The sequence below is a fragment of the Molothrus ater genome, chromosome 7, assembly GCF_012460135.2.
Source record: "Molothrus ater isolate BHLD 08-10-18 breed brown headed cowbird chromosome 7, BPBGC_Mater_1.1, whole genome shotgun sequence".
NCBI classification, from domain to species: domain Eukaryota; kingdom Metazoa; phylum Chordata; class Aves; order Passeriformes; family Icteridae; genus Molothrus; species Molothrus ater.
In genome coordinates, this window is record NC_050484.2 from 37808309 (window position 1) to 37834883 (window position 26575).

Sequence of the window (26575 nt, forward strand, 5' to 3'; positions counted from 1 at the left end):
ATTCTTCCTTTCTAAGATAAATGTGTTCTTGTACATACTACAAGAACAGATGCTGGATCTTAGCTTTGCAATTTTTTTTGATAGTCAAGCCAGCACCAGGCTTTGGATCCTGCAGCTGCCAAGATCACCCCTCCAACAGCCTGCAAAGCCACATCACTGAGCTCCACGGGGAGTTCCTGCACTTGAAGCACACAAGAATTGAATCACGGAACCCCAGAATGGTTTGGGTCAGCAGAGACCTTAAAGCTTGCCTCGTTTTACCTCCCAGGGACACTTTCCACTGGACCAGGCTGCTCCAAGCCCCATCCAGCCTGCCGTGGATCCTGGATCCCTCATTCAGCCTTGGTTAGGTGTGAGAAGCCGCCCTGCAGCAGCACTGGCAGCAGCAGAGGGGAGCAGGATGCAGGACTGGGCTGCAGCGGAGGGGAGCAGGATGCAGGGCTGGGCTGCAGCGGAGGGAAGAAGGCTGAGCATTGGGCTGCAGCGGAGGGGAGCAGGATGCAGGGCTGGGCTGCAGGGCTGGGCTGCAGTGGAGGGGAGCAGGGCTGGGCTGCAGGGCTGGGCTGCAGCAGAGGGAAGAAGGCTGAGCATTGGGCTGCAGAGGAGGGAAGCAGGATGCAGGGCTGGGCTGCAGCGGAGGGGAGCAGGATGCAGGGCTGGGCTGCAGCTCTCAGAGCCCTGCAGGCTGAGCTCTCAAGGTGCCCAAAGCCACCCACGGCCTCCTGAGGGCGAGGACGGCAGGTGAAACCGGAGCAATGGATGGCACCACTGACCCTGCACTCAGTAAAAGTTTAACACCTCCTTCCCTGCAACAGCTCCAGTGAAGAGACTTTGCGCCAACAGCTCCTGCCACGGAGCTGCAGGGGCCACAGCAGATCTCTGCAAAGCTTTGCTATTCTGGAAACATCTTCAGGATTAGTTCCCATGGGCCAGATGGAGTTAGAAACATGTAAATAGCCAATTAAGAATACTCCAACACTACATTCAAATATGCAGGCCATGGAGTGGGCGAAAATTCACAAAATGCCAGAACTTTGTTGAATTTTAACATAGCAACTCACGTTGCTGGCTTCTGATATTATGGAGACCTGGTCAGAAATGTAAATATTCACCACCAGCCTCATGTTGTTACAGAATTCTGTAAAAAACCTCTGAACACGCTGCACTGGCTTTTGTTAAAGCTTCCCCTTAATACATCAAAAGGCACTAAAAAAATGCTGCCAGTGATTGGAAAAACATTGCTAAAAATAAATATTTTCTCAGTTTAGGTAGAATTTCTCCTGTTTCATCCCTTCACAGCTAACAGGAAAGTGTTGCCTCTATTATTTTTCCTAACAACTGTTAAAAGGAAAAGTTGTCCCTTGATTGATCTGTTCAATGAACAAAAGAGAGAGTAAAACAACTCAATTTTTAACCATGATATTGTATGTGAAATTGAGACAATAAAAATAAATGTTAATAGGGAACTGACTCAATGGTTTTGCTCACAGTGTACACACTTAGTGGAATTTTCATCTTTTCTAATTGCTTGGGTAATTATAAATATAGTAATTCAAAATGTATTTACTGACAACCACTTTTCAGGTCCCTGAAATTAAATTGAAAAAAAAAAAAAAAAAAACAGGTAAAAAAGCTGGGTTAATTTGGTCTTTTACTTGGTTTGAGGACAGAATACGAGGTTTGTCTCACAAACAGGCTTTAACCAACACCAGACACTTCCAGGACGTTTGGGGTCTGACAAGGATGAAAAGCACAACAGCAAAAGGTATTTTTACACTGCCATGATGATTTAAGCTCCTTCCTGCCATTCACCGGTGTCTGATTTACCGAAAAAAGCCAGAGCAAGTCACGGACTTGCTGTGCCAAACCCAAACCGTGAGCGCCGAGCTGCCCGGTGCCAGGGCCGGACACAGCGCCGGAGCTGGGCGCCGCCTCGGGCACCGCAGCGCTGACCGCGCCGTCTGAGGTAGAGCAGAAACAACAACACAGCCACGCCGGGGAGCCAGCGGAGGCCCCTCATCCCCTTCGTCCCGCGGGGGCTCAGGCCTTGCAGTCCTCGGGCGCGCAGAGCTGCGAGATGGTTTTCTTGACGCGCAGCGCCGTGAGACGCGCGGCACCGCTGGCGCGCCAGCACTCCCGCATCAGCCGGCCCAGCACCCGCAGCGCCTGCCGGACACCAGCGGGCACTCAACAGGGGCTGGGGACAGGGACTCGGCACCGCAGGGAATGGGCACTGACGGGGCTGGGCATGGGAATGGGAATGGGCACAGACAGGGCTGGGGATGGGAATGGGAATGGACACAGACAGGGCTGGGGATGGGAATGGGAATGGGCACAGACAGGGCTGGGCATGGGAATGGGCACAGACAGGGGCTGGGCATGGGAATGGGCACAGACAGGGCTGGGGATGGGAATGGGCACAGACAGGGGCTAGGCATGAGAATGGGCACAGACAGGGCTGGGGATGGGAATGGGCACAGACAGGGGCTGGGAACAGGAATGGGCACAGACAGGGCTGGGGATGGGAACAGGAATGGGCACAGACAGGGCTGGGGATGGGAATGGGTACAGACAGGGCTGGGGATGGGAATGGGTACAGACAGGGCTGGGGATGGCAACGGGAATGGACACAGACAGGGCTGGGGATGGGAATGGGAATGGGCACAGACAGGGCTGGGCATGGGAATGGGTACAGACAGGGCTGGGGATGGGAATGGGCACAGACAGGGGCTGGGAACAGGAATGGGCACAGACAGGGCTGGGGATGGGAACAGGAATGGGTACTGACCAGGGCTGGGGATGGGAACAGAGTCGGCACTGACCAGGCTGGGGACAGAAATGGGAATGGGTACAGACCAGGACTGGGGACAGGGACAGAGCGCGTACAGACAGGGTGTGGGGACAGGGATGGCACCGGGTACAGACAGGGGCTGAAGACAGAGATGAGGCTGGGTACAGAGTGGGTGTGGGGGACAGAGATGGGAACGGGTGCAGACAGGGGCTGGGGACAAAGATGAGACCCGGGTACAAACAGGGACTGGGGGATAGAAATGGCACCAGGTACAAGCAGGGACTGGGGAGAGAAATTGGACCTGGGAACAGAGTGTGTGGGGACAGAAATGGGACCAGGGTACAGATAGGGGCTGGGGGATAGAAATGGGACCCAGGTACAAACAGGGTCTGCAGGAGGACATACAACAGCCAGAGATACAACCACCACCCCCTGCTTTCCATTTTTAATACAGGGAGATAAAGTGCAGTGCTCTGAAACAGTGACACAACAGCAGCAGCATCAATTAAGATCTGCCTTGGACAGCATCAAGCACTTGGTGCAGAGAGTTTTTTTCTGTATTGATCTGAAGGACAGCTAGACATATGAAGCTTCTAAATTCAGGAGAAGCTGGGCACTGAGTGCCCTATCTCTCACTGAAAAGTTCTGTCTTGATTTAAACTTGAAAATGTAAATAATAAAATAAAACTAGAAAAAAAAACCCTACAAAATAAACCTAGAATAAACTAGAAAATTGCTTTTACCTCACAGCTTTGCCACTGGTTTGGAATACTTGGTCTGAGCTTCTGTTCACAGACAACCCTTCTCATATCTTCTATCGAAGGATCAGAAGGCACAAGGTCGTAGTAAGGCAGCTGGTATTCCTCGGTGATTCCTGGGAAGATGCATCATTGTGTGGGTGCCCATGGCAGGGGTGGAATGAGGAGGGCTCGACTGTCCCTTCCAACCCAAACCCAGCTGGGGCTGGGTGAAAGGCCAAAGCCTCACCTCCAACGGAGCACCGCCGGGCTATCTCCCAGTACACCAGCCCCAGGGAGTAGATGTCTGCCCGCTTGAAGGACTCAAAGATGTTCGTGTTCATCGCATCGTCCAGGATCTCGGGGGCCATGTACCTTTGGGGCACACAGGGTCACTTTGCTGGGGCAGCTCCTACCAAAGGCCACAGCTGTGCTGCCACGTGCCCGTGGGAGCCCTGTGAGCCCTCGTGATGCTGCAGCTGTGCCCTGCCCAGCCCAGAGTCCCATGGTGACCAGAGTGACCAGCACATGATGCCTCACATGGGGCAGAGAGCTCCATCCACAGCAGGACCTGCAACATCCCCTACCCACCCATCCAGCCTCCCTCCCTCCCCACCGGGGCTGTTGCCATCCCTGCCCAGTGCCAGGGCAGAGGGGACGTGGCTGATGGGGACAGGGCTGTGAGGGGCCATGCCCAGGGACTGCAGTGCCTGACCCATGCCCAGGGACTGCAGTGCCTGACCCACCTGCGGGTGCCCATGCAGGGGTTCTGTGGGATGTTCAGGGACTGCAGTGCCTGACCCATCCCCAGGGACTGCAGTGCCTGACCCACCTCCTGGTGCCCATGCAGGGGTTCAGGGAGTGCAGTGCCTGACCCACCTCCAGGTGCCCACACAGGGATTCTGTGGGATGTTCAGGGGGTGCAGTGCCTGACCCACCTCCTGGTGCCAATGCAGGGGTTCTGTGGGATGTTCAGGGACTGCAGTGCCTGACCCACCTCCAGGTGCCCACATGGGGGTTCTGGGGGATGTTCAGGGACTGCAGTGCCTGACCCATCCCCAGGGAGTGCAGTGCCTGACCCACCTCCAGGTGCCCACACAGGGGTTCTGTGGGATGTTCAGGGGGTGCAGTGCCTGACCCACCTCCTGGTGCCCATGCAGGGGTTCTGTGGGATGTTCAGGGGGTGCAGTGCCTGACCCACCTCCTGGTGCCCATGCCGGGGTTCTGGGGGTGCAGTGCCTGACCCACCTGCGGGTGCCCACGCGGGGGTTCTGGGGGATGTCGATGGTGTTCAGCACCGAGTCGTGCTTCACAGCCAGGCCCAGGTCGGCGATGGCGCAGGTCTCGTTCCTCTTCACGAGGATGTTCTTGGATTTCAGATCCCGGTGAGCGATCGCTGGCTTCCCTGCTCACAGCAAGAGAAACTGCCTCCAGTTTTGGTAACGACAGTGTGGATTTTAATGCAAGGAGCAAGGATGTAAAAACAGTTTTATTCACTTTTGTTACTGTACCCTATAGAAATATTGAAGCTTATTTTGAACCAAGCAAATCTTTGCTAAATGTTCTCAACTTCAAAAGAAAACTTTAGGAGCATTTTTTTTTCAATATCTGTATTTCAGGAATAAAGCACAAAAGGAGAAACTGGAAGTTCACCATCCAAATTTGTTTAGAAAATTACTGAATCACTGAATGGATTGGGTCAGAAAAGCCCTCTAAGACCACTGAGTCCCACCATTCCTCAGCACTGACAAGGCCACCACTAACCCATTTTCCCAAGTGCCACATCCACACAGTTTATACCCCACCACTGCCCAGGGCAACCTGTGCCAGGGCTGGACAAACCTTCCCATGAAGAAATTTCTCCAAGTTTTTCCTTCATTAGCGCTCACTCACCTTCGGCAGAGCTACTTCTGTAGGCATCTCTTTGGAGGCATGGACAAAGCACAGGCAGTGGACGTGGGAAGGGAATCCCTCTCCCCTGTCTGCACTGCCCCAATCTCACCCACACTGTTCCCCCTGGCGTCAGCAGCTTGGAAAACACTTCACGACACCACGCCGCCCATGAACGCTTTTGAGAGCACCGAGGCTCCTTAAAGCACTGTCAGGAAAGTGGGAGGGCAGCACTTGCCTTGCGTGCCGACGATCTCCATGTGGAGGTGTGCCAGGCCGCTGGCCACGGACAGTGCCAGCCTGACCATGCCCTCCACGGTCACCGTGCCCCTGTTCAGGTAGTCAAACAGAGAGCCCTGCTCGTGGTACTCGGAGACAAGCCACAGCTGAGTCCACGTCCCATTATCTAGCCAGAGGAAGCAGGAGTATTAGAAATTGTGAAAAATGCATGTATTTTATGATTGGCTTTTCGCAAATATTAAAATGAATATTACATGTGTTGTGTTAGAAAGTAATGCTATATTAATTCTCTTAAGTAGTGTGTTAAATATAGTTTTAGGTTATAAAAAAAATGTTAAAGTAGAAACTATGCTATGAAGGATGCTTTTTTCAAAGAAAGGGCTCGCAGCAAGATAGCAGCCACAGGACACGAAGGCACTGTCAGGATTCAGAGGAAGAAGTTGATGATGACCAGACAGAATCCTGTGTTTGAATGGAATTTATGCATCATGTATGAGGTATATGAATCTGCAACAGGCTATTGCTTTTAAGGGTTAATCCTCTGTTAACCTGTGTCCTTTTTCAGGCTCGTGCTGCCCAGAAAAAGGTACTTGGACGTCCATAACTCTTGTCTTTATTGTCTCATATTGTCCTAATTCAAATTGTCCAAATTATAATTACCCTAATTGTATTACTATTTTTATAACCATTTTATTACTATTAAACTTTTAAAATTTTAAAAACAAGTGATTGGTGTTTTTCACAGAAATGTTAGCCAGGGAAAGCCTTCCCCTTTTTGGGGAATGCCAGCAGGGAGGTGAGCCAGGGAAGAGCCCAGGGCTGTGTTTCAGATGGAGCTGGGGCAGCAGAAGCTGTGCTGGGACAGTCACTCAGGATTCCGTGAGTGCCACCACTGGGGCTGGGAGGCACTCCAGGACCACGGAGTCCAGCCATCACCCAGCCCAGCACACAGAATCAGAGCTGTTAGGGCTGGCAGAGCTGTGATGGTGTTCACAGGGGTCCCAGGATGAGGGAAGAGACGAGGATCTGACCCCATGTTTCAGAAGGCTTGATTTATTACTTTATGATATATATTACATTAAAACTATACTAAAAGAATAGAAGAAAGGTTCTCATCAGAAGGCTGGCTAAGCTAAGAATAGAAAGGAATGATAACAAAGCTTCTGTCTCGGACAAAGAGTCCAGCCAGCTGACTGATTGGCCATTAATTAGCAACAACCACATGAGCCCAATCCCAGATGCCCCTGTTGCATCCCACAGCAGCAGATAACCATTGGGTACATTTTGTTCCTGAGGCCTCTCAGCTTCTCAGGAGGAAAAATCCCACGGAAAGGCTTTTCCATGACAAGACGCCTGCGACACAGAGCCATGCAGGAGGCAGGCAGCCCCCGTGCTGCTCACCCTTGTTGTCAGCAGCGATGAAGCCCAGGATGTTCTCGTGCCTCAGCATCACCGTCTGGTAAATCTCTGCCTCCCGGAACCACGACCGCTCGTCTCTGGAGGAGAAGATTTTCACAGCCACGTCCTCCCCGCACCATTTCCCGTGCCACACTTCCCCAAACCGTCCTTTGCCCACAATCTCCTGCAGCACAATGGTCCTGGCGATGGTTCTCTGGACCAGCAGAGGCAGGCCTGGAGAAAAAGAGAGGCAGGTGCCTGTGAAATGGCTCAGCTGGGACCTTAAACCCCAGCACTGCCCTCTCCCAGTGAGCTGCACCCATGGCTTTGCTTCCCAACCATGCCAAGGGAAAATCCTCTCCCAACCAGTATCTCCTCAAATCAGACTTTTTGATGTTACTTCCCAGTGTCTGTACATAGAAAAAACTTGTTAAAACCCCAGTAAAAATCTTAAAATTTGGCCCAAGCTACTCCATTTGGTTTGATACAGACTGCAGCTGTTCTGCAGTCGATCAGTTGCTCTACTCTAGCTGAAATTTTTGAAAATAAAAATAAATTATTATAGCAGCTCCACTGTGCTTTGCCAGCCACACACTCTGCCTGGTTTGATTTAATTCCGTATTTGTTGGGGACTTAAAACAAGGGAGGGTTGGGGTTTTTTTGGTTTTTGGGGTTTTTTTTAATAACTGCAACCTTTATTTTGGCTGAAATCACAACAAACCACCCCAGTGCATGGGGCTCTGGTTCTGCTCGAGTCCAGCCCTGTTCCTGGCTCAGGTCTGGCTGGGAACAGTTAAAAACTTCAGCATAAATAACGCCAAAGTCTGCTCATTAGAGCTGTGAAAAGGCATTAGGGAAGAACAACTTAATCCTCAGAGGTATGCAGCTCATGGAAATAAATTAAATTAGGCACCATTTGTGCGTTTTTAACTTACAAATAAAAGCAAGCATAGTTTACATACTTTTCAATAAAAGCTCTAGTTAGGGAAAGTTGGGCTGTACATCACTGGCCAAATGAGCTGGAATTCCCGCCTCATTTATAGGTTTCTTTGGTTTAACAAGTTCTCAATAGCAATGGAGGCGTCACAGTAGAAATGGGGAAAATGTTTAAAATATGAACGTTCTGCTCAAAACAAGAATTTGGAGGAACATTATTCTGCTACGAAACACAAAAACAAAAATTGGGAGGCAGCATCCTGAGCCACTCAGGTGAGCTTAGCACCTTCCATTATCTGCCACGTTGCATCGGCCGGCAGCGCTGGGTTTCACACTTGGTTCTGATTTCCGAGCTCCCTTTTTTAACGCCTCCATTCCGACAGAGAACCGAATTTTTGTGGTTGGGCAGAGGCGGAGCCGCACGGGCGCAGCGGGGGCGGCCGGGCCCGCACCTACCGGAGCCGGAGCCGGAGGTGGTCATGTCCGAGATGAGATCCTTGAGCGTCTTGCCCGTGCCCGCCAGGCTGCCCTCGCACAGCGGCTCCTCCACGTTGGGCGGGCGGCGGCGGCAGCCCCGGGCCGAGCGGGCGAGCAGCGCGGCCAGCAGCGCCAGCAACGCGAGCGGCACCGCCACGGCCGCCAGCAGCGCCGCCCGCAGCCGCCCCGCGCCGCCCGCAGCCTCCGCCGCTGCTGCTGCGGGACAGACAGACAGACAGAGTGACACACGGACCCGAGCGGCACCGCCCCGCGCCGCCCGCCGCTGCTGCTGCGGGACAGACAGACAGACAGACAGACAGAGTGACACACGGACCCGAGCGGCACCGCCCCGCGCCGCTGCTGCTGCTGCTGCGGGACAGACAGGCAGACAGACAGACAGAGTGACACACGGACCCGACCGGCACCGCCCCGCGCCGCCCGCCGCTGCTGCTGCGGGACAGACAGACAGACAGACAGACAGAGTGACACACGGACCCGAGCGGCACCGCCCCGCGCCGCTGCTGCTGCTGCTGCGGGACAGACAGGCAGACAGACAGACAGAGTGACACACGGACCCGACCGGCACCGCCCCGCGCCGCTGCTGCTGCGGGACAGGCAGACAGACAGACAGAGTGACACACGGACCCGAGCGGCACCGCCCGCAGCCTCCGCCGCTGCTGCTGCGGGACAGACAGACAGACAGACAGAGTGACACACGGACCTGAGCGGCACCGCCCCGCGCCGCCCGCAGCCTCCGCCGCTGCTGCTGCGGGACAGACAGACAGACAGAGTGACACACGGACCCGAGCGGCACCGCCCCGCGCCGCTGCTGCTGCGGGACAGACAGACAGACAGAGTGACACACGGACCCGAGCGGCACCGCCCGCAGCCGCCCCGCGCCGCTGCTGCTGCTGCTGCGGGACAGACAGACAGACAGAGTGACACACGGACCCGAGCGGCACCGCCCCGCGCCGCTGCTGCTCCTGCTGCGGGACAGACAGACAGACAGACAGACAGAGTGACACACGGACCCGACCGGCACCGCCCCGCGCCGCCCGCGGCCTCCGCCGCTGCTGCTGCGGGACAGACAGACAGACAGACAGAGTGACACACGGACCCGAGCGGCACCGCCCCGCGCCGCTGCTGCTGCTGCTGCGGGACAGACAGACAGACAGACAGACAGACAGAGTGACACACGGACCCGAGCGGCACCGCCCCGCGCCGCTGCTGCTGCGGGACAGACAGACAGAGTGACACACGGACCCGAGCGGCACCGCCCGCAGCCTCCGCCGCTGCTGCTGCGGGACAGACAGACAGACAGAGTGACACACGGACCCGACCGGCACCGCCCGCAGCCGCCCCGCGCCGCCCGCAGCCTCCGCCGCTGCTGCTGCGGGACAGACAGACAGACAGACAGAGTGACACACGGACCCGAGCGGCACCGCCCCGCGCCGCCGCTGCTGCGGGACAGACAGACAGACAGACAGACAGACAGAGTGACACACGGACCCGAGCGGCACCGCCCCGCGCCGCTGCTGCTGCTGCTGCGGGACAGACAGACAGACAGACAGAGTGACACACGGACCCGAGCGGCACCGCCCCGCGCCGCCGCTGCTGCGGGACAGACAGACAGACACACGGGAGAATGACACAGGGGCTACAGAGTGGGACACCGCCGCGGTCACACAGTCACACAATTACAGAATCACACAATCACATAGATCACACAGGATCACACAGGATCACACAGGATCATGGATTCACACAGAATCGCAGCCCCTGCCGCCGCTGCTGCTGAGACAGACAGACAGACACACCAGGACAGTGACACAGCAGCGTGACACAGGGACCCGCTGGGCTGGAACACCACAGCTGTCACACGGTCACGGGCTCACACGGGATCACACAATCAGATTCACACAGGATCACACAGGATCACAAGGAATCACACAGAACCACAGATTCAAACAGAATCACACAATCACTGAATCATAGATTCATACAGAATCATACATTCATACAGAATCACACAATCACAGATCCACACAATCACAGATTCACACAATCACAGATTCACACAATCACTGGGTTGGAAGAGACCTTCAAGCTCATCGAGTCCCACCCAACAGCTCAACTCAACCCTGGCACCCAGTGCCACATCCAGGCTTTGTTAAACACACCCAGGGATGGGGACCCCACCACCTCCCTGGGCAGCCATTCCAGAAGTTTATCACCCTTTCTGTAAAAAACTCTTTCCTAATATCCGACCTATATTTCCCTTGGTGCAGCTTGAGGCTGTGACCTCTGGTTGTGTCAGTGCTGCCTGGAGAAAGAGACCAACCCCACCTGAGCACAGCTCCTTTCAGAAAGCTGCAGAGAGTGATAAGGTCACCCCTGAGTCTCCTTTTCTCCACTCGATGCTTTCCCACCATGGTCCTGGCCAGGAGACAGGACAGACAGAACAGACCACATGTCTGTAAGTGATGGAGCTTTTCCCCCACACACCTTCTGTTCTGGTCTCAGGCCAGCATTCTGACCACCACCCAAGGAGCGCGATATCAAGAAGCTCTAGGAAGACACTGCTGAGGGATTCACTTGCACAGGAACACACACACATGATTCTTTCCATGTCCCCAAAATTTGAAATAAGTTTAAAAGAAAAATCAACCAGTGCTTTCCCCTGAAATGAAACAAACCAGAAATATGACCCATAAAAAAACCCTCAACACTCAAAACCATGAGTACAAATGAGATCTCGGAGCTGCAGCAGATGTAAGGATAACAAACTCCACCCCATGCCAGGTTACTCCTTCCCTTCAGGGAGAAGCTGGGCCTCAAGTACACCTTAACCTGGAGTTTGAGAGTGACCACGGTGATGTGGGGTCTCAAAGAGCAGCAGCAAACAGGCTCAGCACCCACTGCTTCCTTCCTGCAGTCACTACCACACGTCTGTTCACCAGAGCAACCCCAACCCTCCTGAACACAAAGCTGGTACATTTTGTTCACAGGTTTTCCCTTTGAGGCCTTCAAGAGGCTGCTCCAGGGGTGATCCAGGAAGTTTGTAAGAGGATTTATGAGCAGGATTCCTCCTTGGAACTGCTGCTTGTTAACTGACATGGCAAGCATCTCCTAAACCCTTTTCATTCTGTTTCCACAGGGCTGAGGTTTCCCTGAAACAGGGATGGAGAGCAACACAGAGAGGGATCCCCTACCCCAGGAGCTCTGGCACCTCACTGAGGCAGCCCTGCCACCCCAGAGTGTGCAGGGGACACTGTGTGGGACAGCAGGAGTGGCTCTGTGCAGGGGACACTGTGCAGGACAGGCTCACAGCGGGTACAGAGCACAGAGATAGAGAGATAGATAATAGATAGATAATAGATGGATGGATAGATAGATATATGGATGGATGGATGGATGGATGGATGGATGGATGGATAGATAGATAATGGATGATGGATGGATGGATGGATGGATGGATGGATGGATGGATGGATAGATTAGATAGATAGATAGATAGATAGATAGATAGATAGATAGATAGATAGATAGATAGATAGATAGATGGATACATGGATGGATACAGACAAGGCACAGCGACCTTCCCTACCCAGGTGTCTGTCCCAGGTGCCACTTGTCAGATGTCAGGGACAAGGGCCCTGCCCGGGAGCTGTCCCCAGGCCCCTTCCTGGCAGTGCCACAATTCCAGCACAGAAACCTCACTGCACTGCCACAATTCCCACTCACATGGGTTCCCCTGAACCTTTGGAGCAAAGGGCTCAGGGTAATAATTCAGTCCTTTTTTTGGGGAAAAAAGGAAATATGAAACCAGAGGCTTTGCAAGTCCCAGCTCAAGTGCTACAACAGCAGATGCGCCTCCACTGCTCCTCTAGAAATAGCAGCTTTCTTCCCAACTCGGAAAAACCACCATGGCACTTTATTTCTACAGCACGACCTCAATTAGTGTGTCCCTTCTGTGGCCAGCTGAAAGAAAAACAATGTCCTAGGGTGACTTGATGATGCTTGTATTCCCAGTCATCTGTAAGCATCATACAAATCATCCTTAGCACCAATTAAACAATCCTGATTCCTGCCCCACGGCTCAGGTGAGGTTGGTACCAGGGTTCACCAGGAGGTGACAGTGCCCAAGGCTCCCCCATGGTCTGCCCAGCAACAGCCTTTCAAATTCCATTAAGGACTACATGATAGCTTCTTGAATTCAAGCTATAATTTTAGATTGTGTGCTAATTTGCATCTTTCTTACCTGCAACATATCTCACTATTGTGAGTATACAAAAAGGTATTATCTGATAAAACAGTGTATTTTACACCTTTTTTTTATAAAAGCCTGGAATAAACGCAAAATTTGGATTTTCTTTCCAAATCTTGGAAAGAAGAAAAAAATTAAACTAAAATTGCGCTAAAAGTAGTATAAATATTTATTTTTAGAAAGCACCAAATCAACTTTGTTACACAACTTTGAGCCTGGCAGACTCACACACAGCACCAGCCGGGTGACACACGGGGCTCCTGGGAGTGCCAACCTTTTTCCTCCCTCTCATGGGGAGCTGGAATCTCACAGCTTCCTTCCCAGCCCTGCTGAGCAGGACACGGTGTGACACTGGGGTGACACTGGGGTGACAGCACAGACCAGCTGCCTCTCAGGCTGCTCACATCCACCCCAGGCTCAGGCTGCTGAAAGTGCCTGGGCCAAAGGGGTCCCAGCAGTGCCTTGGGGTGCCCCACTGCTCCGCCCTAGGACAGCACTGTAGGACATGAAGGTCAGTGCTGGGACACCCTTAGAAAGGCAGGAAACTGCAGTTTATGGCAGAGCTGCAGTTTGTGGTTTGCTGTGTGAAAGCAGCTGGGAGCAGCCTGCAGTGTGCCCAGGGAGCCCCAGCCCGGGACAGAGTGTGCCCAGGCAGCCCCAGCCTGGTTCAGAAGGTGCCCCCAGCCCGCAGTGTGCCCAGGGAGCCCCAGCCTGGTTCAGAATGTGCCCCCCAGCCCGCAGTGTGCCCGGGCAGCCCCAGCCTGGTTCAGAATGTGCCCCCCAGCCCACAGTGTGCCCAGGCAGCCCCAGCCTGGTTCAGAAGGTGCCCCCAGCCCGCAGTGTGCCCGGGCAGCCCCAGCCTGGTTCAGAAGGTGCCCCCCAGCCCACAGTGTGCCCAGGCAGCCCCAGCCTGGTTCAGAGTGTGCCCCCCAGCCCGCAGTGTGCCCGGGCAGCCCCAGCCTGGTTCAGAAGGTGCCCCCAGCCCGGGCCAGCGGGGCACTCACCGAGCGGCAGGCGCAGCGTGATGTTGTTGCAGAAGTCGGTGTAGCAGCACTCGGTCCGGGTGATGTTCTTGGAGCTGTGGCAGAAGACCTGTGCGTGCAGCTCGGGCAGGGACACGCAGGACTTGACCACCTCCTCGCGCCCGTTGCTCAGCATCACCGAGGCCCAGCAGGCGCCCTCCGTCTGGCACGTGAAGTTGGTGTGCTCGCACAGCTGGCACACGCACTGCAGGCCTGCAAGCGGGGCACAGCTGGGCACAGCTGTCGGGGGCACGCAGAGCCCAGCACAGCGCGCCAGCTGCCTGCCCAGGGCACCCCGAGAGCTCTGGCACGGGGTCAGTGCTGGGCTGCAGCCGGCCCCAGGGCACCCCAGCAGCACAGGCCCAGCACCCACAGGTGACAAGTGTTTAAACCTCGGCCCCAGGGGATTTTAGAGTTGTCATCTGTCTTTTGTGGTGGAGAAGAATAGCCACCCCAAAAAGCAGCTCCCCTGAAAGCTGGCTCCCAAAACCACGGCACCCCTTGCCTGTCCCTTCACCTGCCCACAGCAGCCACCCCAGCCCAGCTGTGCCAGGGCTGAGTGGGTGACAGCCCCGAGCCAGGTGGAACACACAGCGCCCCAGCATGGGCACAGACACAGGGACAGGCTCCTCCTCCTCCCCGTGTGTGCTGAGATGAGGCACCTTGTCCAGGCCACCCTCCAGCTCTGCCAGTTGAGCCCTGCTCTGCTCAGGACAATCACTTCAGCCATAAATCTCTCTGTGAGGGCCTTTCTTTTACCTAAGGATAAGAGAGAGTTGAAAAGTAAAGCATGGGCTACTGGTGGGCTTGCCAGTGCTGGGGGCACAGCTGGGCTCGATGACCTTAGGGGGTTTTCCAGCCTAAACCATTCCACAGTTCTGCAATCCCAGAGTACCCAGAGGAGCACAGGAGTCCTGACAGACATCAGCACAAACCTGATTTCTGTCTCTGTGCCCCTCTTTGCCTCCCTTGCCGCAATCCCCATCCTGCGCCACCGTTCTGCAGCGACAGCCGGGGGTGTTTGTGCGCACCCTGGGCCCACAGCAAACCCCCTGGCACAGTGTCTGTGCTGGGTGAGGCTGTGCCAGCAGGGCACGGGAGCAGGCACCATCCACCACACACTGCACAACAGCCAAACCTCTCCCTAAAGACATCACCCTGCTCCTAGAACTGCTGCCAGGAGAAAGACTCATCAGACCCAAATAAATTAGAGATCTAGCAGGAGGAAAACAGACACATCATCACCACAACTGCAAAATAAAAGCATTATTGAGGAAATGAGTCTAAGATTGTTGCGTCTTCGGGGCTTTAGACACGTCATTATGGTGTTTTTCTCCCTTTCTCACAGTCTAAAACTAAAATGGAAAATTATCTTTATTACGTCATCTGCAGTGGATGACTGACAGATTTATCCATGCTCTGTACTGGCAGATTACTTGAGAGCAGAGCTGATCAAAACTGTCCCTGCACATCCTGAGCAGCCCCACAAACACGGGGTGAGTGGAGGATGGCTGGGGAGCTCTGTACCCTCACCCTGACCACACTGAGAGTGCCATTGCCACAACCACAAGGGCTCTGCACCACCCAATCCTGCCCTCACACAGGGGGAAAATGGAAAACTGTAACTGAATCTGCTCAGAGACACAACCAGAGTTGGAGCTGTGGGAAAGACAAGACACTTTCCTCACAGAAGACTGTCAGAGACCCCCTTAAAATGTAATTCTACAAAAGCAGAAGCCTCGGGTTGCTCAGACACCTGCCTGTGCTGCTGGCTGACTTCTCGTGCAGAAAAATTGTCAGAAATCACAAACGTCGTGCAAATCCCTGGCCCTGTTTCCAGAGCACTTGTGTCCATCCAGAACCCTTTGTTAACAGAGCAGGAAGGTGATTGAATACAGCCATTAAAACACAGGTTTCTTGCACCCGTGCCACTTCAGCTGCCTCAGCTCTTGTGGACTCAGGGGAGCAGCCCGGGCCCTTTGGCACATTCCCTTGGGAAGATCCAGGGGTTTCCCACTGCCACCCCACTGGGCAGGGGGGGACAAACCCAGTGTCACAGCCCCACTGTGCCTCACACAGAGCTCCTCACACACCTGTGCAACCCCTGCTGCTCCACAAACCCGGTGTCACAGCCCTGCTGTGCCTCACAGAGCTCCTCCTGTGCACAGACACCTGTGCATCCACTGCTGCTCCAGGGTGGCTGTGTCATAGCCTTGCTGCACCTCACACACAGCTCCCCACACACCTGTGCATCCACTGCTGCTCAAAGGAGCCCGTGAGGGGGTGACAAACCCAGTGTCACAGCCTTGCTGCACCTCACACACAGCTCCCCGCACACCTGTGCATCCACTGCTGCTCCACAAACCTGGTGTCACAGCCTTGCTGCACCTCACACACAGCTCCCCGCACACCTGTGCATCCACTGCTGCTCCAGGGGGGCTGTGTCCCAGCCCTGCTGACATCCTCAGGGACACAGCACTCACCAGAGCTTGTGCTTTATCTGTTCTGCTCCATCAGGAACGGCCCAGGGCTGCTCCTGGTCATTCACAACCACTCCTTGCACTGGAGAGGGTTGCCCAGGTCAGCTCCATGACCAGCCCATCTACAGCCACGGGCCATGTGTCCCGAGTTTCACCCCACACATCTGGATCATTCCTGCTCTGATTTCCCCCGTGCTGTCCCAGAGGGGCCAGCGAGGCACCCCCTCGGCCTGCAGGCCACAGGGGAGCAGCACAGTGATGGGACAGCCTCCTCCCACTGCCCAAGGCAGCACCACCCTTGAGCTGCTTCCCTCCCACAGAGCACGAGAGAAGAGGAAGAATTGGCAACTACTGACTGAAATCCTCTATGCAGCAAGAAATGTCTCCAACCTCCCCAAAGCCATCCCTGAGCACAGTCCTGGCAATGCCATTGGGGATGCTCTGTCTCAGGGCAAAAGTCAGGACTCCCACCCCCTGGAAACCAAGGAACGGAACAAGGTGACTGTCAAAGAGTTAAAGGATTAAAGAGGCAGGCAGAAAATGTGCCCCCAGACTTTCAAAATGAGGCACTCTTTAATCTGGTAATGAGCAGGACTCCTTTATTTACTCTAGCACAACAATTCCCTGAAAACATTCCATTCTCTGGTTGAGAAATCAGGAGAAAGTGAACGACTGAGGCACGCCAGGGCTGCAGAGAGCACGGCAGGCATGCAGGCCTGGCCACAGGCTGTGCCAGCTCCCTGAGCATGGAGCTCTGCAGCATCGCTCCCCAGCGTGCCCTGAGCCTCCCCAGAGCCCATCCCCACCCCAGCAGGACCTGGGCTGCCCACCAGGACTGCCTGGAGAGCTGGGCAGGACAGGGACCCCACGGGCTCCCTCTGGCAGGGACAGGAGCCACGGACAGGAGAGGGACAGAGGGACCCCTCCCAGGGCAGCTGGCACCCACAGGGCCCCACAGCAGCAGGAGAACACGAGCTGGCAGAGGGGCACGGGAGATGCCCACCCTGGCACACAAGGACAGCAGATTTTGGGTACAGGAGCCAGCCAAGGGGCACGGGAGATGCCCACCCTGGCACACAAGGGGCACAGGAGATGCCCACCCTGGCACACAAGGACAGCAGATTTTGGGTACACACACCCCAGGAGCAGAGGTTTCCCTTCTCTGGTGTTTTTAACACATTCATGGTTTTCAAGGACATTTTTCCTGCTGTTATTGCAGTAGGAGCTGGGACTACACACCAGATTCTTGGATGAGTCCCACCATGCATCAAGGGCAGGATGACTTGGTGTTCAAAGAAGAAAATAATCTGCCTGACTTCCCCAAAAAGCGACATTTCCTGCCTGTTAGCTCTCAGTGCCACTGCCAGAAAACACAGAGGACAGGCTGACACGCCCTGCAGTGAGCCTTGGAGCAGCAGGAGCAGCAGGAGCAGCACCTGATGCCCAGCAAACACAGGAGATGGGTTTGTGTGCTTCCAGCCCTTGGCCACCGAGTGTCAGCCTCAAGCACACGAATCACCGATAGCTAAGGAGCAAGAGAGTCACACTGCAGGGCAGCAAGGGATGGGAGGACAGCGCTTCAAACACCAGCTTCGTGAAGACAACAAATAATCGAAACACATTCATAGTGCAACTTCAAAAGTTAAATGGAAGGAACTGAACCCTTAACACAAGCCCACATACCATGGGGCTAACAGAAAACGAAAAGCTAAAACTCTGTTTTTAACTGAGATTTTTAACTAAAATCTCTGGGGGAGCAAAGCCCAGACTTGCCCTCTCTTATGAGCCACACAAGGTTCTACATCTCAGCACAAACTTTTTACTACACAGATTAACAGGGCACTTATCTTCCACAAAGTCATAATCCATCACTACTCACCACAGCTTGCAGTAGAGCATTTCAAAATTAAATTGGAAAGCAAAGATCTAAGTGGCCTGATGGGAGGAAATGCTGAATATCCAGAACATTTCCATCTTTGATCATTTTTTATGGTCATTGTCTATTGTGCCCTTCTAGACACAATTTGATTTTATTTCCAAGTAACAGACCTGGGGCTCCCATGACTGTGGGCTCTCCACTCAGGCTGGATCCCCTGCCCCAGGCACAGACCCCAGTGCCAGGACACAGCTGCCCCTGGCACCTCCATCCCTGGGCAGGGATGCTTCTCACCATAGGACACACACCCGGACCTGACTGACCGGGCTCAGAAGGGGCCCAGCTGACAAAAGTTTCACTGTGGGACAAAGGGGCTCAAAGGAGATCCTAAAAATTACAGCCTGGCTGTTTCCCATGGTCCAGCCCCGTGCTGGTGACGGAGCCAGGACAAGAAGTCCCAGTAAAGGTGCTGTGGGGAGGGCGTGGGTCTAGCACAGCCCTTGCTCTCCAACTGCACAATTGCTGGGAACTGACCACGGCAGAGAAACTCTGCTGGCAGAGAAGCTCAGCCTGCTGGGCTGGGGCAGAGGAGCAGCAGCTCAGCTTGCCAGGCTGTGGCCATGGGGCTGTGGAAGGAGCAGCAGCTCACCTGCCGGGCTGTGGCCATGGGGCTGTGGAAGGAGCAGCAGCTCATCCTGCCGAGCTGTGGAAGGAGCAGCAGCTCATCCTGCCGGGCTGTGGAAGGAGCATTAGCTCACCTGCCGGGCTCTGGAAGGAGCATTAGCTCACCTGCCGGGCTGTGGCCATGGGGCTGTGGAAGGAGCATTAGCTCACCTGCCGGGCTCTGGAAGGAGCAGCAGCTCACCTGCCGGGCTGTGGCCATGGGGCTGTGGAAGGAGCATTAGCTCACCTGCCGGGCTCTGGAAGGAGCAGCAGCTCACCTGCCGGGCTCTGGCCATGGGGCTGTGGAAGGGGCATTAGCTCACCTGCCGAGCTGTGGAAGGAGCATTAGCTCACCTGCCGGGCTGTGGAAGGAGCAGCAGCTCATCCTGCCGGGCTGTGGCCGGGCTGTGCCCCGGGGCCAGGCTGAGAGCCCCGGGAGCTGCAGGGGCAATGGGTAACGGGGGTTGCTGAAGGCACGAGCGGGACTGACTTCAGAGCACTGCAAAACAATTTCACCACAGAATCACGGAATTGTTTGGATTGGAACGGCCTCTGAGACCGAGTCCAACTGTTCCTCATCTCTGCTGAGGTCACTGCTGACCCATTGGGTCCTCGAGTGCCACACCCAGGGGCTGTGGGTCCCTCCAGGGATGGGGACTCCATCACTGCCTGTGCTGAGGCACCAACAGCCAGGGGACAGCGACATCACACAGAACAAACAGGCAGGGACAGCGACATCACACAGAACCACGGGCTCAGCTGTGCCCGAGCAGGGACAGCACACTCAGCACACTCTCAGCCCCTGGGGACAGAGGGCTGTGCCTCCCCGGGGAGAGCAGGAGACACCAGGAGAAGATGCAGCCCTGCTCTGCCATGTGGGATCAGACACTGTCACCCACCTCAGAAAGGCACGGGAGAAGCAGGAAGAGTTCCAGGACAGAGAGCGAGGGGATCAGGCATTAAGAAGCTGAGCTGCCATGTCAAAGGCAGCTCTGGAGAGGTGTGAGGGTTCTATGAAGAAATCACAGATCGCGCCTAGAAGATGAATGGGGTCGGGTGCTCACCATTTCACAGGCACTCAAAAGCCCTGGGCAGCAAACTTCCACGGAGCAGGAGGGAGGAACCCCTCCTCTCCCTCTCCAGGTGTCCCCAGCAGGCACAGCCCATCCCACCTGTGCCTGCTGGGGACTCCCAGCAGCTGCCACAGGTACAACAGAGGCAGCAGCTCCCAGCCCAGAGCCCCCCAGTGCAGCCCATCCTCCCTCCAGCATCTGCTGTGGGGCTGGGGGTGCCAAGGGGCCCCTCAGCACAGCAGGGACAGATCCAGCCCCAGCCATGGAAGTGACAAATTTATTCTCTTGTGACACATTTCCTCAGAAGGCAAAACCAGAATTTTGAGCAATGAGAGGTCTTAGAAAAAAACAAATCTGCTTTTTGGACTATAATGAAAAATTTGGAGAAGTTCCCGCTCTGGAGAGGGCTCTGAAAGAAAATAGTTGGAAGAAACACTCCCTATATAAATATACTGTAAGAAGGGCTGATACCAAACAGGACAAAAACTAGAAAGTTGTAGAGAACAGAGGAAAAGTATTTGTTCTAGAATTGAGAAGAAAATATCTTTGAATGAGAGACATCACAGAGTTCTAGAGTTTTGATTTCTTAAATAAACATCTGGGGAATGATTTTATAAATATTTGCAAGTATCATTATTTGGGAAGGAGGATGCTGGACGCTCAAAATCCCCATTCTGGAAAAGCTCAGCAGCCAAGGCAAAACCCAGCAGGCAGGAGCTGGGTCCAGGCATTGAAATTAACACTGACAGGGCAGGGAAAGGGCTACAACACCCAGGGAAATTACTTTTGGTGGAATAAGCTGCCAAAGGACATTTTTGGGTTTGAGCAGGCGAGGTATCCTTGGGAAGGTTTTATGGGACACGAGTGTCACAGCAGAGTGCTGTGAGTGCAGGGATTTTGTGTCCTGCAGCTCTTGCACGGAGCTGAACAAGAACCTGCTGGTCCCAGCCCGTGAGGGGCTGAGAGTACAAACTCCAGGGGAGCAGCTGAGATAACCCAGGCTGACAGCTCTGATCCACGGCAAGGCTGGAATTGCTTGCACAAGAGTCCCCAGCCCGGAGCACTCCTAAAGTCACGTCTGAGGGGTTTGACAAGGAATTTTCCATCCAGACAGTCACACTGCCTGTCCCCCTATTGGCACACATCTGCCTGTCTGGTCCGTGCACACCCCAGGCCTGAGCCCGGCTCTGGGGCAGGGCAGGAGGAGAGGACCCTGCACTGCACCTGCGGAGAGCAAAGCAATGCAGGACTTCGATTCACAAAACAATCAAATCCAGCGCGGTTCCGTAGTGCTCTGGAGGCTCTCCAGAGGGAGCTGGCAACAGCCACGGCGCTGCAAGGCTCGGGTCTAACTCGGGCACACCGGGCTGCCTGTCCCTGGGGTCACTCCAAACACAGCACAGCTCCAGAGAAATAAGGAGAAGAGCTCTTGCAGAGCAGGATTTACACCCCGTGGAGGTACCAGAGGTTACCAGATGTGCAGTACTACACAGAAGCACTTCACAGCCCACAGCTGGGCTCTGTTCCTCCTCCCTGCCAAAAGCAGGGGTTCTGTGAGCAGCTGGATGGGCGCGGTCCTTCCCGCACCCGGGGCTCTACCTCCCCTCTCTGCAAGGTCCTAACGAGCACCACACAGAGAAATTGCTCTGGTGATAACACGGACAGAAAGGTAAAACCCAGTAAACCTAACAGCAAATCTGTAAAATATTCTGTGCTACGCTGCCTCGCTTACCGCTGGTTCGCAGAGCGCTGCCGGGGAGCGCGGGCTGGGGCTGTGAAGGGCCGATTGAGGGAGCTGTGCTACCTGTGCGGAAGGACCCGGCCGCCTCCGCTGGGGCACGGGCACCGCCGGGCGCCGGGACGGGTCCTGCACCGGCACCGGGGCCGCTCCGTCCGAGGATCTGCCCCGAGCAGCCCCGGGGCGGATCCGCCCGGGATGCCGCGGGAAGCCCCGGGGATCAGGGATTCCGCTCCGCTAAGTCCCCGCTGACCCAGTTACCGGTACCCGTGGCCGTGATTGGAGGCACCGAGAGCCCGAACCCCCCGAACGGCGACGGGCGCGCGGCTGGGATGGATAAGCGGGGCTCTAGAGCAGCGCCCCGACCATCGCCCTCCCCGGCTCCCGGCGCCGCTCCCCGGCTCCCGGTGCCGCCGTACCTGCGCACAGGGACACGGCGGCGCCCAGCAGCGGCAGCGCCGCCCGCAGCGCGGAGCCGGGCGCGCCCCGCATGGCCCCGGGGCCGGTGCCGCTCCCGGGCCGGTGCCGCTCCCGGGCCGGTGCCGCTCCCGGGCCGGTGCCGGTGCCGCTCCCCCGCCGGTGCCGCTCACCGGCCCCGCCGCCCGCGGCTTTAGCGGCTTTGGCGGGGAGGGGCCCGGGCCGGCCCCGCCCGGACCCCCGCCCCGCTCGGCTCCGCCGCCCCCCGGGCCGGCAGCGGGGCCCGGGCAGCGCCGGCAGCGGAGCGGGGACCGGGCCGGGGCCCCTCGAGCCCCCGCTCCGCCCGGCCCCGCTCCGCGCCGCAGCCGCGCCGCCCTCGGGGCTTCTGCCCGCAGAGATGCGCAAAACCGGCCCTGGGACAAGGACGGTTTTTAATCTTGGGAGTTTTGCCAAATCCCCATCGGTGCCTTTTGGCACCTGCCCCGGGACTTCTCCATCAGGCTGCACCGAATCACCCACGAACAGTAACATGTTGAACAGTTTGCAGCGTTTCTGCAATATCTGAATGGGTTTGAATTAAAAGAGATTTAGATTAGACGTTAGGAAGAAAAGCACTGGCACAGGTTGCCCAGAGAACCTGCGGCTGCTCCATCCCTGGAAGTGGTCCAGGGCAGGCTGGCCGGGGCTTGGAGCAACCTGGGACAGTGGGAAGTGTCCCTGCCCATGGCACTGGATGAGCTTTAAGGTCCCTGTCAACCCAAGCCATTCTAGGATTCTGTGATTACACTGTCACAAGCAAAAATCATCTGACTAAATTCCTTTTGCAAGAAAACAAACTGCCCTCCACCACAGTACATACCCAGCAGAGATGAAACCCAAGTATTGGGATCAAGTGGCTGTTAAACAGCACCAGAAAAAGCTGCTCTTGTACTTTTTTCTTTTTAAAATCCTCATTTAAAGAGATCCCGGGAAGACACTCAAGACTTCCATGTCACCCCATCCTTAATTAATTGTGATGGGAATTGCAACATCTTAGTGCAGCGAAGTCCAACACAGCAATCCCTATGGGCTGATGTTTTATTGCACTGAAACACAGCACAGCAGATATTGCACACCTCACTGCTTGGGAAATGCTGCAGGGGGGTTAGAAAATACCTGAGAGGATCCAATAAAATATGAAGGTTTGGGTGTCAGAGCAATAAAACAGGAGAGGAAGAATTGCCACTGTTTCCTTTCTGGAAGCCTGGAGCCGGTGACTGCTCCCTGCCCACGGCTCTCCATGTCCTGCACCTGCTCAGCCACCCATCACTTGCCAAGTACCTGTTAAGCCATGTATCACTTTCCTGGAGATCCCAGCTGGCTCTGGGAACACCAGGAGGGAACACTGGATCCTCAGCAGCACCCGGGCACTGCTCACCCTGCTGTCAGACCAGACCACGGCAGCACCGGTCCTGGCACATCCGTGTTCGCTTCCACTCCTTCCCAAGTCCTACAAACAATGCACTTCATTTGCTCAGTGCTACCAGAAAATGTGAATACAACTTGTTCAGACTCTGTTTTGGTTCACAGCACGGAATTATTCTGCTTTTCCATGTAAAGGAAGACATAAAAGTAGGAATTATGTAATTAGTTTTTCTTCAGTTTAAGAAAGAAAATGTACAGAACATGTTTACTTACACTTTGCAGAAGCGATGAAAAGAGTATCTCCTGCACTTGTAAAGAAGGAGAATCAAAGCTTTTATTAAATAAAAAAAAATATATATATACATATATATATACACACACACACACACACACACACACATATATATATATATATATACACTCAGGGACCTGAAGGTTTGGGTCCTGGTTATTCATCATCACTGAGCCTTCACCCTCTGCCTGATCTTCCTCAGGCATTTGACACAGCAAACACCAGCAGAAACCAAAAGAACAACAAAGGGATGGGAGGGGAAAAACCCCACCAGGCTTTGAGGCTGTTGTGAGACAAATGTGCTCCCCAGCTTGGCTGCTTGCATGGCATGGCTCATGGGGGACAGGAACAGCCTGTCCTGGGGATTTAAGAGTCTTTGGAAATATGTACCACCAGAGAAACCTCTGCCGACTGAAAGCACTTACTGAGTTGGCCAGAAGCTGAGAATTTTGTTTCGTAATTTGTTTTGCTCCACATCAGGACAAAACCAAGATCTACTGAAATTTTGTGCAAAAAAACCCCAAAGGGAATCCACAAACTCCCCGTCACAGGCAGCAGGTCAGCAGTTACCCCTCCCCTTGGTCCTCTGCCTCCCACATCAGTGTCCTGGCTACAGAGCAGCCTTGCACTCCCTTAGTCACACTGCTCATCCAGAAATGCCATAAAACCACCAAAAAATTCTGATCAGGATTATACATTCTGGCAAAAGCATTATATTGTTAGCTGTGGAAATTAGAACAAGAGGTGGAAAATTCCCAAACCGTTCCAAGAAACATTTTATAATTCTTTAGTCACCCCCTCCCCAGATGCTGCTTCCTGTGGCTCAGAAATCAAACACACAGCAGCCCATAAATCTCCTGGGAAGGTCACATTGCAGTGGGTGGGAGCCTTTCTGATGAGGAGGGTAGTAATGGAACTGCTTGGAGTATTTGAGCATCAGGCATAAGAAGTGTCCAAAGGGGGAGCATTAGTGTAGTTAAAGTTATTTCGTCATGGATGGGTTGGGTTGGAAGGACCTTAAAGGCCACCCTGTTCCACCCCTGCCATGGGCAGGGACACCTCCCACTGTCCCAGGGTGCTCCAAGGCCAGTGTCCAACCCAGCCTGGGACACTGCCAGGGATCCAGGGCCATTCTTTCTACCTAAGCCCAACACACCATATTTCCAGGGGGAAGTCTCCAGTGGCCCAGTTTGGAACCATCTCCCAGGGGAGTGAGAGGAGATTTGCCAGAAACAGCAACAGGGAAACCAAACCATCCACCTGGAATGGCCAAAGGCACCAAACTGGAATAAGGGAGAGGGCCAGAGCCCTTCTCCTAAGGGTTTAATTTGAATTCAAGATCCTCATAAAACAGAGCAGAAGACACTGAGAACATGGAGTTGTGTCAAGTTTCTCATGCAAATTTTTTTTCAAGTGCTTGCAGAGGAGACACAATTGCAGGTTCTCTCACTTCAGCAAACAATTAGAAACAACAAAATACCTTTTTTTATTTCCTGATGCCAGTGTCCTTTCTCCCAGTGAAGAGGGGCTCTCACATGTTTTGGATTCCCACAGAATCTCGTCACAAGAGACCTGACAGGGCGGCTGTGCCCAGGTGTGAGCGCGTTCTCAGGGAGAGGGGAAACAACCGAGGCCCTCTGGGCACAGCATCGCTCAGTGCCCGGCCTGGGGCAGGCCAGGGCTGCACCCAGACCTTCCAGGCAGGGAGCAGCTCTGCCCCAGCTCCCGGCCAGCTCCAGCTGCCCTCAGCTCCCTGCGCTGCGCACAGGACACAGCCAAGCCAGCATCACTGCAGGCACTTAAGTGGGATCGCATTTTAAGGCTCCAGGTTTTCCAGAACATTCCAAGAATGAAAAGAGAGTCATGTTGTGAATCTGAAATACCCATGAAACTTGGGAAAAGGATTTTTGGGTAGTGAAAATTTGAGAAAACTGCTGCAGAGACCCATGGGGGAGGAGATGGGGGCGATGCAAAGTCCTTGACTCCAGCTGGCAGTGCACTAAGGGTGTCATCATCTTTTAAGATCCAAAGAGCAAGCTGACTGCAAGTTTTAATGTCTTTAACCAAGAAATCCCTGGCCTTGCTAGGTATGATTTCCTTCTGGCACAGTTTTTCACAGTTGACACACGGCTTATCTCTGAGCTTGAACAGAAGAACAATACACAGGGATGAGAGGAAGGTATGCGTGGCCTTTTCCATGCTGTGAAAGCCACCAAAAACAACCAAAAAAACCTTTAAAAAAATCTCTCCACGATACCCACAGGAAGAAGAAAAATCCAGGTGTTGAAGCTGAACACAGCATCAGCTTTTCATTTTTTGAGAGGATAATATTTTAGCACAGAAACCAAGAGCTGGACTTGCTGACACTGATGCCAGTACCTGAATGCTGCTGGTTTTAGGAGATCAGGTAGTTTGGTGACAGAAGAAGTGGACAGTCACTGCACTGGAGAAGGTGGTCAGTGCTTGGGTGGGGGCTGCAGTTAGAGACAAATTATTAATTACTGATGTTAGATCATTTTTAAAATCCACCTCAGAGGTTCAGACCTGGGAGAGCAGAGCCCCAAGGACGGGATGGGAGCCCCAGGGCTGCACTCTGGGTTCTGACACAGAGCTGAAGGTCACAAAGCGTGACACAGGGCAGCCACTGCGGTGCCAGTCCTGGCCCCAGAGCCCGCGCAGTCGGGCTGGTGCAGAGCAGGGTGAGCCAGGGTCAGTGCCCCAAAGCCCTGGCACATCCCGCCCACAGCACCAGGGGCTGCAGGACAAGGCCACAGAGAAGCTGCACCCTGGGGCAGGTCCCAGCTCTGCTCCTGCAGCCTTTTCCCCCAGGAGGGGCTGCCTGGACACGAGCTGGGTCCAGCAGAGCTCAGCCCT

General features: G+C 54.6%; 1 protein-coding gene across 1 annotated transcript; it reads right to left on the reverse strand.

Annotated features, from left to right (window-relative positions):
• Window positions 1-484: 484 nt before the first annotated feature.
• Window positions 485-22080, reverse strand: ACVR1C (activin A receptor type 1C). The gene is made up of 9 exons (XM_036387252.2): window positions 22008-22080; window positions 13741-13971; window positions 8449-8679; window positions 7060-7290; window positions 5657-5824; window positions 4777-4933; window positions 3779-3903; window positions 3535-3665; window positions 485-2166 (listed from the first exon to the last, which is right to left on the reverse strand). The coding sequence occupies exons 1-9, from the start codon at window positions 22078-22080 to the stop codon at window positions 2041-2043; spliced, it is 1473 nt and encodes a 490-aa protein (XP_036243145.1). The 3' UTR covers window positions 485-2040.
• Between the last annotated feature and the right edge of the window lie 4495 nt (window positions 22081-26575).

What these genes read in the sequence shown, in the direction of transcription:
- ACVR1C (XM_036387252.2), bottom strand. Translation starts at nt 22,080, where the DNA reads ATGCGGGGCGCGCCCGGCTCCGCGCTGCGGGCGGCGCTGCCGCTGCTG. An exon ending in CACCTCCGGCTCCGGCTCCG is followed by an intron (nt 7,291 to 8,448) that starts GTAGGTGCGGGC and finishes CTTTTTCTCCAG; the next exon opens with GCCTGCCTCTGCTGGTCCAG. An exon ending in CCCCGCGTGGGCACCCGCAG is followed by an intron (nt 3,904 to 4,776) that starts GTGGGTCAGGCA and finishes TGTGCCCCAAAG; the next exon opens with GTACATGGCCCCCGAGATCC.